The sequence below is a fragment of the Schistocerca nitens genome, chromosome 2, assembly GCF_023898315.1.
Source record: "Schistocerca nitens isolate TAMUIC-IGC-003100 chromosome 2, iqSchNite1.1, whole genome shotgun sequence".
Taxonomy (NCBI): domain Eukaryota; kingdom Metazoa; phylum Arthropoda; class Insecta; order Orthoptera; family Acrididae; genus Schistocerca; species Schistocerca nitens.
Genome location: NC_064615.1, coordinates 735,908,087 through 735,925,375, shown reverse-complemented (window position 1 = coordinate 735,925,375; position 17,289 = coordinate 735,908,087). Strand labels below are relative to the sequence as shown.

The window sequence follows — 17,289 nt, the reverse complement described above, 5'->3', positions numbered from 1 at the left end:
GATCTGTCCCCCATTGAGCATGTTTGGGACTGGATGAAGCGTCGTCTCACGCGGTCTGCACGTCCAGCACGAACGCTGGTCCAACTGAGGCGCCAGGTGGAAATGGCATGGCAAGCCGCTCCACAGGATACATCCAGCATCTCTACGATCGTCTCCATGGGAGAATAGCAGCCTGCATTGCTGCGAAAGGTGGATATACACTGTACTAGTGCCGACATTGTGCATGCTCTGTTGCCTGTGTCTATGTGCCTGTGGTTCTGTCAGTGTGATCATGTGATGTATCTGACCCCAGGAATGTGTCAATAAAGTTTCCCCTTCCTGGGACAATGAATTCACGGTGTTCTTATTTCAATTTCCAGGAGTGTAACTGTAGAGATGAAATGGGTAGCTCGTTGCCCAGACACCCGATACTCGATATCCGGCAAACCGATATGCTGGATATCCGGGCGACCAGATATCAGGCCGAATATTTCCACGGACCATGTCGTAGTGTGAGGGTCTGAGAGAGCCTGGAGGAGTCAGACGCCGACGATGGGATGGATTCAGGTCAATTCGAGCATCGTCGTCCCAAGCGAATGAATGATGTATTGACTGACTGTCCTGACTATTTGATTTGTTGTGAGTTGCGATCACTTCTACTTCTTATTTGAAACAGTTACTGAAAAAATTGTTAATTCCAAGTTAAATTAGGAAAAATGTCATCAGTAATGAAAAGGTGGCCTGCTTGGAAGTATTTTGATACGAATTATGACAATAATAAGTTTGCTATTTGTTTGTCGTGCCGAGTTCAAATTTCTCGTGGCGGAGAAGGACAAAAGGCAAGTATGTACAAAAGCATTGGCTTTTCTTATATTCTTCTGCTGTAAACTGTTTAGTTACACTTGTGAACAATGTGTTTGTCCAGAGATACCGTGATCCATATCATTAAGTAGTTACCAATTTATTGAATACTAGGTTTAATCAAACTTACCTGGACGTTCATATGTGAAACGTAGTTACAAAAAAAAAAAAACATTTTAACTAATAGTAATTACCTAATCGAATGATATATTTTTCTTTCTAACAGTCATTTTAACTATGAAAATTCATTCGAAAACGACGTATCCATATAAATTCGAAGCAGTTACTAAAGATAAAGACACTGCTGTACATAGACTGTCTTTGATATACCTGGTTCATCTTCAGTATCAACAGAAAAGCAACTGAGAACGCCGGAACCATTTGAAGGGATGTAAATGACAGAAGCCAAAAATAGCATTATTTGACAGCAAAAATGGATGCGCTAGACGACGAGCTATCATCTGTCGGAGAAAGGACCTTATTTACAAGCCTTCTAGAACAAGATTTACCCAGACATAGAATGCCAAACCATACATACATTTCCCAAAAAATTATTCCTAGTATCGACGACAGAATTTACAAAAAAATTCAAATGAAGCATTTCATGTTCTCCACTGTTCCTATAACTTCTGATATGTGTACCTGTTTGCATAAAACTGCCACATTCCTGAGTTTCATACCTCGTTGATTGCCACCTTAATTCCATCTTGAACACGGAGTTCCTGCCGTGGAGCCTTTCTAGGTTCCGACACTGGAGAAAATGCGTTAACACTATCGGAGATTGCTGCGATACTGATCGAAGGACAATACATTTATTCATCCATGAGAGTGGCACGAACAGGCTGTAAGGTGTTCCAGTGGTTAAAAATGGTTCTACTAGATGTTTCGTCCATTAGCTTCAGAGGTTTGTGGCTGAGACATTGAAGAACCCGCCTGAAGTAACAGGAATGGTCACTGCTCGTAACGCACTTCAGTCATTCGAGATCAGCTCAAGACAAGCTATTGGCGATTCAAAAGGAACTAAATTTATTAGGGCGTCAATTGGTGCAAGACATCAGCACAAGATGGAATTTCATCTTTTATAAGGTGGGGCACCTGTTGTAACAAAATGGAGCTACCTCGCCGTATGTGACTGATCACGATAAACTTACCAATATTACATCTCATAGGTGTTGTCTGATGGAGCAGTGCGTTAAGGGGATTGGTATGTGAATGAGTGTAAAAAGAAATATTTTTAAATTTTTATTTTAAAAAATTCTCTGCAGTTTTCTGAACAAGGAAATACGTACTTTTAGTAAATTGAACCGGAGGAAGCCCCAAAATAGCAGTATTTAAAACTGGATGTACATATGATGACACAACCATATCTCGCAGACAGCTATTTAAAGAACAGAATTTGGTTCTCTTTTTTTTATGAATTTCTAGTCTCTTAATGTTTATTAACCTGTGAGAACATCATGTTCGCTTCAGATTTGAGTAGACAGAAAGTTTAGTTATTATTTTGCCACTAACTATTGCGGAATTATTTGTGTATGTTCTTTACGGACCTTCACCGACAACTTCCGAAAATTTCATATATATTCAAGTAGAAGAGGAAATAGTTTAAAATTTATCAAATTATATCCTTTGAGAAAGCCGTATGGGCTATCTTCTTTGATAAAGCATCCGCAGGTGATAACCCACCTCATGTACTCAGCCCACGTGGCAGCAAGCTAAGGTGTGACTATCTACATCTACATCTGCATGATTACTCTGCAATTCACATTTCAGTGCTTGGCAGAGGGTTCATCGAACCACAATCACACTATCTCTCTACCATTCCACTCCCGAACAGCGCGCGGGAAAAACGAACACCTAAACCTTTCTGTTGGAGCTCTGATTTCTCTTATTGTATTTTGATGATCATTCCTACTTATGTAGGTTGGGCTCAACAAAATATTTTCGCATTCGGAAGAGAAAGTTGGTGACTGAAATTTCGTAAATAGATCTCGCCGCGACGAAAAACGTCTTTGCTTTAATGTCTTCCATCCCAACTCGCGTATCATATCTGCCACACTCTCTCCGCTATTACGCGATAATACAAAACGAGCTGCCCTTTTTTGCACCCTTTCGATGTCCTCCGTCAATCCCACCTGGTAAGGAGCCCACACCGCGCAGCAATATTCTAACAGAGGACGAACGAGTGTAGTGTAAGCTGTCTCTTTAGTGGACTTGTTGCATCTTCTAAGTGTCCTGCCAATGAAACGCAACCTTTGACTCGCCTTCCCCACAATATTATCTATGTGGTCTTTCCAACTGAAGTTGTTCGTAATTTTAACACCCAGGTACTTAGTTGAATTGACAGCCTTGAGAATTGTACTATTTTTCGAGTAATCGAATTCCAACGGATTTCTTTTGGAACTCATGTGGATCACCTCACACTTTTCGTTATTTAGCGTCAACTGCCACCTGCCACACCATACAGCAATCTTTTCTAAATCGCTTTGCAGCTGATACTGGTCTTCGGATGACCTTACTAGACGGTAAATTACAGCATCATCTGCGAACAACCTAAGAGAACTGCTCAGATTGTCACCCAGGTCATTTATATAGATCAGGAACAGCAGAGGTTCCAGGACGCTTCCCTGGGGAACACCTGATATCACTTCAGTTTTACTCGATGAGTTGACGGCTATTACTACGAACTGCGACCTTCCTGACAGGAAATCACGAATCCAGTCGCACAACTGAGACGATACCCCATAGGCCCGCAGCTTGATTAGAAGCCGCTTGTGAGGAACGGTGTCAAAAGCTTTCCGGAAATCTAGAAATACGGAATCAACTTGAGATCCCCTGTCGATAGCGGCCATTACTTCGTGCGAATAAAGAGCTAGCTGCGTTGCACAAGAACGATGTTTTCTGAAACCATGCTGATTACGTATCAATAGATCGTTCCCTTCGAGGTGATTCATAATGTTTGAGTACAGTATATGTTCCAAAACCCTACTGCAAACCGACGTCAATGATATAGATCTGTAGTTAGATGGATTACTCCTACTACCTTTCTGAAACACTGGTGCGACCTGCGCAATTTTCCAATCTGTAGGTACAGATCTATCGGTGAGCGAGTGGTTGTGTATGATTGCTAAGTAGGGAGCTATTGTATCAGCGTAATCTGAAAGGAACTTAACCGGTATACAATCTGGACCTGAAGACTTGCCCGTATCAAGCGATTTGAGTTGCTTCGCAACCCCTAAGGTATGTACTTCTAAGAAACTCATGCTAGCAGCTGTTCGTGTTTCAAATTCTGGAATATTTCATTCGTCTTCTCTGGTGAAGGAATTTCGGAAAACTGCGTTCAATAACTCCGCTTTAGCGGCACAGTCGTCGGTAACAGTACCATCGGCACTGCGCAGCGAAGGTATTGACTGCGTCTTGCCGCTTGTGTACTTTACATACGACCAGAATTTCTTCGGATTTTCTACCAAATTTCGAGACAATGTTTCGTTGTGGAACCTATTAAAGGCATCTCGCATTGAAGTCCGTGCCAAATTTCGCGCGTCTGTAAATGTTAGCCAATCTTCGGGATTTCGCGTTCTTCTGAACTTTGCATGCTTTTTCCGTTGCCTCTGCAACAGCGTTCGGACCTGTTTTGTGTATCATGGGAGATCAGTTCCATCTCTTACCAGTTTATGAGGTATGAATCTCTCAATTGCTGTTGCTGCTATATCTTTGAATTTGAGCCACATCTCGTCTACATTTGAATAGTTCGGAAGGAATGGAGATTGTCTCTTAGGAAGGCTTCTAGTGACACTTTATCCGCTTTTTTAAATAAAATTATTTTGCGTTTGTTTCTGTTGGATTTGGAAGAAACGGTATTGAGCCTAGTTACAACGACCTTGTGATCACTAATCCCTGTATCAGTCATGATGCTCTCTATTAGCTCTGGATTGTTTGTGGCTAAGAGGTCAAGTGTGTTTTCGCAACCATTTACAATTCGCGTGGGTTCGTGGACTAACTGCTCGAAATAATTTTCGGAGAAAGCACTTAGGACAATCTCGGAAGATGTTTTCTGCCTACCACCGGTTTTGAACAAGTATTTTTCCCAACATATCGAGGGAAGGTTGAGGTCCCCACCAACTATAATCGTATGAGTGGGGTATTTATTTGTTACGAGACTCAAATTTTCTCTGAACTGTTCAGCAACTATATCATCGGAGTATGGGGGTCGGTAGAAGGAGCTAATTATTAACTTAGTTAGGCTATTAAGTATAACCTCCACCCATACCAATTCGCACGGAGTATCTACTTCGACTTCACTACAAGATAAACCACTACTGATAGACACAAACACTCCACCACCAATTCTGCCTAATCCATCTTTCATGAACACCGTCTGAGACTGTAAAAATTACTGCAGAACTTATTTCAGGCTTTAGCCAGCTTTCTGTACCTATAACGATTTCAGCTTCTGTGCTTTCTATTAGCGCTTGAAGCTCAGGGGCTTTCCCAGCACAACTACAACAATTTACAACTACAATTCCGACTGTTCCTTGATCCGAGCACGTCCTGCATTTGCCATGCACCCTTTGAGATTGCAGCCCACTCCGTACTTTCCCGAGGCCTTCTATCCTAAAAAACCGCCCAGTCCACGCCACACAGCCTCCGCTACCCGTGTAGCCGCCAGCTGAGTGTAGTTAACTCCTGACCTATTCAGCGGAACCCGAAACCCCACCACCCTATGGCGCAAGTCAAGGAATCTGCAGCCAACCCGGTCGCAAAACCGTCTGAGCCTCTGATTCAGACCCTCCACCCGGCTCTGCACCAAAGGTCCACAGTCGGTTCTGTCAACGATGCTGCAGATGGTGAGTTCTGCCTTCATCCCGTAAGCAAGACCGGCAGCCTTCACCAAATCAGATAGCCGCTGGAATCCAGAGAGAATTTCCTCATATCCAAAGCGACACACGTCATTAGTGCCGACATGTGCCACCACCTGCAGCTGGCTGCACCCTGTGTTCTTCATGGCATCCGGAAGGACCATTTCCACATTAGGAATGACTCCACCTGGAATGCACACGGAGTGCACACTGGATTTCTTCCCCTCCTTAGCCGCCATATCTCTAAGGGGCCCCATTACCAACTACCAATAAGCCCACCCTCTGTGACTGCCTGGATCTTGAAGGCTGAGAATCATCCTCTGAAACAAGGCAGGCAGCTGCATGTGGCTCAGCCAGAGACAGTACCTGAAACCTGTTTGTCAGACGCACTGGGGAGGCTTTCTGATCAGCCTCCGGGGATGTCTTTCGCTGCCTGCCACGCCTTGGAACGACCTCCCAATCAACCACAGGCGAGGGCTCAGCCCCACTGCGGGCAGCAACCGAGGCAACCACTGCGGCAGACCGATCTGGGACAGACGGGACGAGGTTGACATTCCCGTGATACCCAAGTCCGGCTCCCCACAGTGGTGCCCATTGGCAACAGCCTGAAGCTGCGCGACCGAAGTCAGCACCGCCTGCAGCTGTGAGCGAAGGGATGCCAACTCAGCCCTCATCCGAACACAGCAATCACAGTCCCTGTCCATTCTAATCGATGTTGAACAACAGTTACTGAAACACAAGTGCCTAGATAACGCAAGGGAAACACACAAATAATGTATGAACTAACCTGTACAAATGCCTAACGACCGCGCTACAATCTGCCTGAATTTACGATTACAGTAACTAAAACTGGAAATTACGCCTCCTATACGAAACTCACACGCAATTTAAGTTAAGAGTCTACGAAGTAAACACAGAAAAGAGGCTATATACGTATCTTTCTGCGCTGTCGATGTGCACCAACTGGGAGCTCAGGCGGCAGGGAGCACACTGGCTGTGACCAACCGACACTGGCCGTTCAAAACAAAAACAGAAGACAGATCAGAAAGCTATTATTCAAGGCGAGACCTACAACCATAAGTATTCTTTTCTATATGCTGCAACGAAAGTTAGTTTAGTGACACAAGATTATTGAAAAGTAGGGCTCAAAACCCAAACGAGAGTTCTGGGAACAGCTACCGAACACAGTTCTGCCAGAAGTAAGTACTCTGGAAATAGATGTCTAAATGTGCTGGATGCTCAGCTGTGTATCAGTGATGGCGCAGTGTCATGGTTTAAGGTTATGGAATGAATGGGGGCGCCAGATGGTCTAAATATACAAAGATCTTTAACTGCCATCGGCTGCAGGAGACTCTTCGAAGCTGAGAAATCAGTGAAGCCACCAAAGAAGTAAAAACAGGAAAAAGAAGTCGGAAAAAGAAAAGGGAAGAACAACAATAGCAGTAAAAATGAGTGTGGAATTGGGATGTATAAGTGTTAAGCAGGTTAGATAAAGGAACGTGTTTTAACTTTAAGATGAATTTCTTGAAAGGTAACTTTTTTGATGTTCTGGTACACTCTGGTTAAAAACTATTATAGTTAGAGGGATCAAATTTTGTATTCTGTCTTGAAATATACTTAAGAAAAAAGTAGACTATTCTTATCATTTAAACTTGAAATTTAAAGACTTTTTTAAGACAAAAGTGTGAGCTGATTACTGAAATTTTTCATAATATTATTAAAAATTCTTTTGAACCATAAATTATGATAACAACACCTTTCAAAAGTCGACTTTAAAATTAATAGTGTAAAGGACTTCCACATAAAATCAGGAATCTATTTTGCTTTTATTTCGGGATATGTGTCTCTGTGCTGTACAAATGTAAGTTTACATGCTCTATTTCACTTGCAATACAGGATAAAATTCAGAAAAATAATGAGACCAAAAGCTTTGTTTCGTACATAAATATGTTTCCAAAATAACTATTAAACGACTGTAAATATTACACGGTCTCATAACTCTTATTCTTTGTGCTACACTATTTAGAAAACCAACAAATTTTTCAAGATTTCCCCTTGTGTATTTGAACCTATACCCTTAAGCCTTTGACGGCCTTTGAAGAAGTGCGAAAAATAACTTCTGCTCCCTCCTGCATATCCGAAGTAATACTGTATGTTGAGACATTAAGTAACTATAAGGATGAGAGAGCACAAAATTACCGATGACTTACGATACATGAGAGCCTAGTTTAAATCTGATTTCGAAAGTCGTTTCTGCTCCTTAAATGAGGACCCAAATTACTTGGATGCAAACTTTTTAGGCCTAAGATGTGAGCCAGATTATTTGAGGGTTTCTGTAGTTGAAAGAGCTCGACAGGAGACGGTATTTGAATTTGGTGAATAATCTCCACCTGTAGCAGTTCATCTCCAGTGCCTGTTACAAGAAGTTATAGGAGACGAGACTTAATCAACTGACTCGCGAAGTTCACGAAACGTTTTGGGACTGCTTTAACGAAGAGGCAAATGCAAATAATAACCTTCAGTACGATTGTCAAGAAACAATGGCCATTGCAAGCGAGACATGCTGTTCTTTGAAGACGGTTCGAAACGATCGCAGTCGCAACCCTTATATTTGGTAACCAACTAATGCGTCACAGTATCCGAATTTGACAAAGTTTGCCAGAATTTATCTTTCAGCGCCTTGCAGCGGTATTCATAGCGAAAGACTTTTCTCTGAAACTGGTCTTGTTACGAACACAAGCTAAGTCGCTTATTACCTCTTAGTGCAGGGAAATTGGTATTCATTCACCATAATTTGCCTCTAGTTCAGTTGTTGTTGTTGTTGTTGTGGTCTTCAGTCCTGAGACTGGTTTGATGCAGCTCTCCATGCTACTCTATCCTGTGCAAGCTTCTTCATCTCCCAGTACTTACTGCAACCTACATCCTTCTGAATCTGCTTAGTGTATTCATCTCTTGGTCTCCCTCTACGATTTTTACCCTCCACGCTGCCCTCCAATGCTAAATTTGTGATTCCTTGATGCCTCAAAACATGTCCTACCAACCGATCCCTTCTTCTAGTCAAGTTGTGCCACAAACTTCTCTTCTCCCCAATCCTATTCAATACCTCCTCATTAGTTACGTGATCTACCCACCTTATCTTCAGCATTCTTCTGTAGCACTAGTTCAGTACGAGTAGTAATTTATCTTTTTTTTTAAAGTGAAAATAAATGTTGTTTCGGTTTGTACATATCGCTGTTTTATTTGTGTTTATAGTGCCTTGTCCGCGAATAAAATAAGGTCTACTTTACTAAATTTTCATTATTTTCTCGAAAATTTGGTATTTGCTAGATACTGATTATCTGATACACAGTCAAATACCTCACCGGCCAAATACTGGGTAGTTGCCGGATATCTTTTCAGTCTCTAGTAATGAAACTGGCCGCATGGTGGAATGAAGTTGAAGAGATTTTCTTAAAGTGCTGAACACTATATTTTGGGAAAAAGGGTCAATATTGTTCTTTTGTCTCAAACATGTTTCGTCGCTGCTGTGGTATGTTCTGTGTGTACACTATCCGTACTGTAAGATAATAGGTATGGAACGAACACTATAGTACGTTTTGAGCGATAACGCATGTGTGTATGCATCTGAATGTGGGACAGAGAGAGAAACAGCTCAGAGAGAGAGTGTGTGTGGGAGAGAGAGAGAGAGAGAGAGAGAGAGAGAGAGAGAGAGAGAGAGAGTTCACACGAGCAAGGCTTCCTCAAAGTAATGGTGTTCTCGGTTGTAATACTTTGGTATAATTTATTGCTTTACTGGCATCAGCGTTTTCGTTTGTTCAAATGGCTCTGAGCACTATGGGACTCAACTGCTGTGGTCATAAGTCCCCTAGAACTTAGAACTACTTAAACCTAACTAACCTAAGGACATCACACACATCCATGCCCGAGGCAGGTATCGAACCTGCGACCGTAGCGGTCGTGCGGTTCCAGACTGTAGCGCCTTTAACCGCTCGTCCACTCCGGCCAGCCATTTTCGTTTGTCGTAAAATGATTATGTCCTACTAAGAAACAAAGTTGGGTACTGTGCTATCGATTCACAAATCTCTATGTTGTTACCAGTATCTATTTATGAGTATCTTGCCTGCTCATGCATTGTTGTGTTCATTGTAGTTAAGCAGATGGTTCCCACGCTAACTGAATTTACCAGAGCAGCTGGCGTATAGTTTCCGCCTTCTCTGAAAAGACTTTTATATTCAATTTGCAATTGTAATTCCCTGTTTCTGAAGTGTGTTGCTGTTCGGAGCTGCTTTTTTCTTGTAATTCGATAATTTTCGTCATCATGTTATTGTTGTGCTTTGGTAAGTCTTATGTTTTGTTTTCTTATTGGCTGGTCCTCTCGTTACGTATTGTATGTTTGCCGATTGTGATTTTTTATGTTTTACTTCTTTATCCTAGGGATTATTTTATCTGTGGTGTTTCTATTGTATCGGTTATTAACGGAAAATACAGTAATTTCATAATTTCCACTTGTTACTGCAAAAATGTTTATTAAAGTTCTGTTTAGTATGGATAAAGTGTGATTAAAACTTGATCGATGTACGTCTAGTAATTATATTCACTGCGTTTGTGTTTGTAGCTGTGGCGTTTCGTAGGTCGTATACAAATACAAGAAAACCAATGAGTACCTCACAATGACTGGTGACTGATTGTTACACTAAGTTCAGGTGCCGCCATAGTACATGAGGAAAACAAGAACACTGTGACACTAGGAAGAGACGGACTGAAAGGAAAATATGTGAGCAAAGTATTTAGATGACGGCTGACAGGCCACAGAGAAAAAAAAAAACAACCACCAGAACCGAAGTAAAGCTGCTTGTTCTTGAAGCACATAAGGAGTGAGATGCGACACAGAACTAAAAAAGAGGACGGAAGTCTTCAAGGCTGCAAGTGTGCAGATAACCTTATCGTAAAAGTATCAACTCGTTTATGTCAGAGATACGGCCACTTACTAAAACAATAGAGTAGGTAGTGCACAGTTCAATCGTTCTTAAGTGATCTAGTTAGAAAAATGTGATACTTACCGGACCAGAGCTTACGTTCCTGATGCCTGAAGGGATAATATCTGTATACAGTTACCAAGCAATAGTGAAGACACTGGAATCTGATTCAGGGAGAGTGCTGTTCAAATACTGAACTATTTAACCAGATTTAGGTTGTCCTTGATTTACCTACATCACGAGTGGAATGAACTCTACAGTCGTTCTAAAGAGTTCTAGGTGAAAAAATGTGATACTTCATAAATCAGAGTTGTGGTCCTCCCACATGAAAGGACAATACATGTATACAGTTACCAAGCAACAGGTAAGACGCTGGCCTCAGATTCAGGAAGAGTGATACTTAAATCCTGCATTGGTGAGCCAGATTTAGGTTTTCCTTGATTTGCGAATATCACTTCAGTGGAATGCTCGGGTGGTTATTTCAAACCTTCTAATGTCTCACCTTTCTGATTCTCTTTAGACTTTAACCACTTTTCACTTTTTCTTCCTACAGTTTGGAACAGCTAAGAACATTTCATCACAAGTATAATTACGGAAGAAAGCGTGAAGGGAGAGGAAAGCCGTATAAGACAGCATATTTAAGATGGAGACTGCAGAAAAACGGAGAGATCTAGTGCCACACATTTTTTGGAAAATCTGCACAGGTAACTCATGAACTGAAGTTGGATCATAGAGAAGTTAATGAAATGAATAGTAGAAATAAAAATAATCTACACGAAGATTTAAAATCACTTGTATTGGTCCGGAATTGTGTTAATTATTGAGGAACATACGTTCTCAGCATCTTGCTAGCAGCCATAAAAGGTGCTAATAAAGTACAAGGAATCTAAAGGATATATTGTTGGTTAACCACTTCCACTATATTCACGGATTTCTCATCAGAGCCAGTTGGTGCCTATGTTTTTCATAATATCACACATCTCAAATTTTATTTCTGCTCTTCTGCGGTAGGTAAGTGTTGTAAACTGTTTTCTGTTTGATTACAGGATAAGAACTGTCTTACGCACTTCATATGCATTTAAATATTTGTGGCTAGCTCATTTATGATTTTCAAGTGAAAATATGTTTCAGATGCGGTACATTATTTCTTCAACATCTTTGAGGACCATCCCACTTAGTATTTACAGATAAAAATAAGCTGATCCGTTCTCTTATGCATTTGATGTTATGACGTTTTTTTGTGGAACTTCTCACTGTGAATCTACGGAAATATATTTATCCATCTGTCTATCTGATGCAAGAGTGCAGTAAAAGTTTGGATCATATATAGCAACAGATTGATGTTAATGGCAAAATTAGAGAAGAATATTAGAGACAGTCAAATACATGGAAGACTTTGAAGTAGGATACTGTATGGAATACAAATATTAAATAACCAGATTTGTAAAGAAAATGGCAGATGGGATATATAGTGAGAAGAATACATTACAGCTCATGAAAAACGGCATCGCAGCAGGCGACTAGCTGCTTAGGGATGTAAAACATCGCGAAGTCACATTTTTGATAGCTGGAAATAAAATTGATGGAAAACTTATTGATAGATATAAGAAAAACTCTTATAAATTATTATCCATTCCAAACAGCTGATACTCATAAGATGACAATATCTGACGAATCACTTTATAGCATAATAATACTGATGGACTGATCACCAATTTGCGTTCCGGAAAAGTGTTATGAGTTGAAACCTTGAGTGTGATATTCGTCTGAACTAGTCATGTCGATCATGGAGTCTGAGAATTAGAACGCTGGCTACTACTGTGAGCAGAGGCCTACCGAGGTTTGACACCGACTACGTGCATCTCCAAATTCTTGCGTGGCACCTACACGCTAATGTATCATGAATAGGATTATCAAAGACTCTTCTGCCACGTAAGATTGTATATTCAGTTTTATGAAATAATAAATACTTTGATGAATTATGAAACTCCACGGTATCAGCTGATGAAACGATTTTGGTATTATCGGATTACCAGAGCAATCTCGGTGGACGTTATGCCACGAGGATACCGTAATAACAAAAAAATTTGGACTACTGAGCTAGTGCGATAAAGCAGTTTGAGACAATCACTCAAAAACTATTCATGTAATAAGAAAATGTTGACTTTCTACCTGCAGGAGTACACAGGTTGTTAAGTCCCATAGTGCTCAGAGCCATTTGACCATTTAGTACACAGGTCTTCACCGTTGTCTCCATTAATCGCAGTAATGTACCTTATGTCATCAGAGCCGAAAGATTAAACATTCCCTGAATAGCACTAGGTATGGAGAAACAATAATTTCGCCTGACGACATCAACGGACAAATGGTTCAAATGGCTCTGAGCACTATGGGACTTAACTTCTGAGGCCATCAGTCCCCTAGAACTTAGAACTAGTTAAACCTAACTAACCTAAGGACATCACACACATCCATGACCGAGGCAGGATTCGAACCTGCGACCGTAGCGGTCGTGTGGTTCCAAACTGTAGCGCCTAGAACCGCTCGGCCACCCCGGCTGGTTATCAACGGACAGCAGAAATAAATTACGATAAGTAATATGTAGGCAACTTACAAGTATTAAGGCTGGTGCTAATGCGAAATGTATTACTTGTGCTAAACGGGAAGCGGAGGTAGTGGTAACCATGTTGACCGTGAGCTGGTGCCCTTCGACTACCGCCACCGACTGTGCTTAATCTTAGCTTTTATTTCTCACAGATAAACCCTCTTATCATGAGACAAATACTCAACAAGTCGAAGAAAAATATCGCAGCCTATATCGTACTGGACATAAGCTACACAAATGAACGAGCAAAGGAACTTGATAATCGACTAATCAATTTCTAACCAAGACTGCCTACGAAAGAGCAAAAGATACAAATAATGCACAATTGGGATCATAAACAAATATTCTACATCAGAAGAACCAAATAAAGGCAACGAAACAGAAATCGTTTAATAGTTTATACGTTTAAAAAAAAGGAAAGAAATGGTGTTGTTTCGGCGGAAAGCTTTTCGTGCCATTCGCAGATGGAACAAACGCCATTGTAAAAAATTTATTTAATTACCTACTCACTGCATGGAAAAGTAAAAATAAAACTAACGAAAAGAAAGATTCAGTAGTTCGTTGCCAAGCAGTTACTCCTCTAAAAAATAATATTCTTTTATGTTTCACTTATATTTTGTTCTGGTATGTCAGATTGGTCTCCACATGAAAACCATCGACAATACATCGGAGGAACAGGTACCCATCTAGTTTAGTGAATTAATGTACTTGGATTCAGCAGTCGACTTGTAGGGTGTGCTTGATCCCACACGTTGCGATCGAGGGAAAGCACTAGCTAATGTGGTATGCCGTTACCTTCCACCTAGCTGAGGATGATGGATGAGATGTGCTGTTGACATGAATGTCGAAGTAAGGCCGAGAAACTCATTGGCAACTTGCTGTGTACATCATTCGCATAGTATCACAGGACTGCCGAACTTAGTGTTTGAGGACTCACTGCATAATGAACTGCAAATATTTTTAAAACTATCTAAGAATATTCGCTCGAAGTCTAGTGCGTTGTGGCAGCATCCCACCTACCATTTCCTGCCGCATTAAAAAAAAAAAAATGTTCCCACTGTCCGCAATCTTCTTAACGCTATTTGGGAGTTTGGATGTAAAAGCTGTCAACTGTCGATTTGCATAGAACAACTGACAACTGTTCTCGAACGCTTTTAGAAAAATTGCCAGACTGAAATAGGAAGAGTACAATTAAAAAAAAGCCTTTTTCGTAACCAAAAACGTTTGTACGTGGTGTCCTGGAGTACACCTTCAGGTTTTAGTGTGGATAGAGCCGGTTTAAGGTAGTGTGGGTCTCTCTGCATCGATGACCTACAGAGACCTTGTTCAGCAATATACTGAGGCATACATATTGTTTATTGAAACTTCCTGGCAGATTGCCGGCCGAAGTGGCCGTGCGGTTAAAGGCGCTGCAGTCTGGAACCGCAAGACCGCTACGGTCGCAGGTTCGAATCCTGCCTCGGGCATGGATGTTTGTGATGTCCTTAGGTTAGTTAGGTTTAACTAGTTCTAAGTTCTGGGGGACTAATGACCTCAGCATATGAGTCCCGTAGTGCTCAGAGCCATTTGAACCATTTTCTTCCTGGCAGATTAAAACTGTGTACCGGACCGAGACTCGAACTCGGGACCTTTGACTTTCGCGGGCAAGTGCTCTACCAGCTGAGCTACTCAAGCACGACTCACGACCCGCCCTCACAGCTTTGCTTCTGCCAGTACCTCGCCTCCTACCTTCCAAACTTCACAGAAGCTCTCCTGCGAACCTTGCAGAACTAGCACTCCTGAAAGAAAGGATACTGCAGAGACATGACTTAGCCACAGCCTGGGGGATGTTTCCAGAATGAGAAGTTTGGAAGGTAGGAGACGAGGTACTGGTAGAAGTAAAGCTGTGAGGACGGGGCGCCGGTCCGGCACACAGTTTTAATCTGCCAGGAAGTTTAATATCAGCGCACACTCCGCTGCAGTGTGAAACTCTCATTCTGGATATTGTTTATTTTGTTTCACAAAAGGCGATCTCTCGTCAGCAGATTGGCAGATACGTAACTGTTGTGGGTATACAGTATCGCATAAAAAGTATACAGACACCAATATGTAGTGCAGAACTGAGGACTCCATGTCGCGAGAGTCAGACCCGTCAGTATAACAGGAGACGAGGACTACTGTGTTGCCAGAATAGATCGGCCAGGAGTCTTCAGTGACTCCGAATGTGGACTAGTCACTGAATGTCATCTGATTAAGAAATCCATCAGGGACGGTTAATCCCTTGTAAAACTGCTCAAGTGGACAGCTGGTGATCTGACTGTGGGAAAAGGAAAGGAACAACCACAGCTAAAACAAGACCGGGTAGACCTCATGTACTGTCGTACAGAGAGCGTCCAGCTGTAGGGAGGACAGCTCTAGGAAAATCGTATGAAATCAACGAAAGAAATCACTCGTTGGTTCCTAAGAGTTACCAGGAGTCGACCGAGCACAAGGACCGCGCGTAGTGAGTGAGAAAGAATGAAGTACCATGGTTGAGTAGCTCCCCGTAAGCCACACATTTCTGCGGTCAGTGCTAAGTGATGCTTGAAGTGCTGTCAAGACCCGCACCACTGGACAGTGGCTGATTGGAAACGTGTGATTTTGAGTGGTGAATCACGATGCATCATGTGGCAATCCGAAGGAAGGACACGGATTTGGTGAATGTTGGAGAATGATACTTGACATCAAGCTAACAATGAAGTATGTGGGAAGTGGTTACACTGAATGACCGTGTTTTTCGTGGTCAGGATGTGGTCCCATTATAGCGCTTAAGAAAATGCTAAATGCGGAAGCATATGAATACATTTTACAGCATTTTGTACTGCCTACAGTATAGGAACAGTTGGGAGACAGTGAATCTATCTGCCTGACAAAGCATCCTGTCATAAATGTAATGGTTTGCGGACAATAACATTTCTGAAATGGACCGGTCCGCGCAGAGGTCCGACCTTAACCCAGTGGAAACCTTTTGGCTGAGTCAGAACACAGACTTCGCTCCAGACCCCACTGACCAGCGTCTTTACCTACTGTGGGTTTGGCTCTTGAGGAATAATGTGCTGCAGTTTCTCCACAGACACATCACTGAAAGTCTCCCTAGCGCGGTTCAAACCGTCAAGTGGGCAGGGTGGACATATCCCATTTTCATGTCCACCTTGTGCTCATTTACTGTTCAGGGTTGTTACAGGAGACCATGATACAGTTGACATGACCTTAACTTTGTAAATAACAGACAAAAACTTCGAGTAATGTTTACATACTATTTTTCAGTACAGTAAGACGAGTACGATGCACTGAAACATCGCGATATCTCTGTATTTGTGCCTTCCCTCTGGGCAAAAGTAATACAGCGCTCTGTAGAAGTAACGATGTTGTTGGTGGAATAAAAATACACTACGAATAAAACGGGGAATAGGTGTAAAATGGTGCATTACTAAAATGTGGAACAGCAGCGAACTGTGGATGGCAAAGCACTTCTTAAAATAAGAAGAAACGTATTCTTACTAAACATAGGGCCGGCCGCTGTGGTCGAGCGGTTCTAGGCGCTTCAGTCCGGGACCACGCGGCCGCTACGGTGGCATGGATGTGTGTGATGTCATTAGGTTAGTTAGGTTCAAGTAGTTCTAAGTCTTGGGGACTGATTACCTCAGATGTTAGGTCCCATAGTGCTTAGAGCTATTTCAACCATTTTACTAAACATAGACTTTTGATGGAAATAAACACCACGCACAAACCAGAACCGAGCGGTCAGCTTGGGTACTTGTCCAGAAGTAGAAGTTTAAATGTTTTCAGGAACTGTCTACTTGCAAGCCAAAGCTGATCATCTGAAATGTAACCATCGTTGTTCCGTAAGTGTTTGAATATTTCAAGCTCTTCCCATAAATCTAGTTTACGCCCTTTTACTTCTTTGTGCTTTTATTTCTTTGTGTAGGATTATCGTATCCTCTAAATCGTTCGAATTATGACAAGCAATAAATTGTTGGAATTGTATGAACAA

General features: G+C 41.8%; 1 protein-coding gene across 1 annotated transcript in view; it reads right to left on the bottom strand.

Annotated features, from left to right (window-relative positions):
• The window catches only part of LOC126236944 (esterase FE4-like), a 67,929-nt gene extending 54,544 nt beyond the window's left edge, over nucleotides 1–13,385 (bottom strand). The window contains exon 1 of the mRNA XM_049946638.1: nucleotides 13,287–13,385. Within this exon, the coding sequence (XP_049802595.1) occupies nucleotides 13,287–13,358 (72 nt within the window). The 5' untranslated portion in view covers nucleotides 13,359–13,385. The remainder of the gene's footprint in view (nucleotides 1–13,286) is intronic.
• Nucleotides 13,386–17,289: the final 3,904 nt, after the last annotated feature.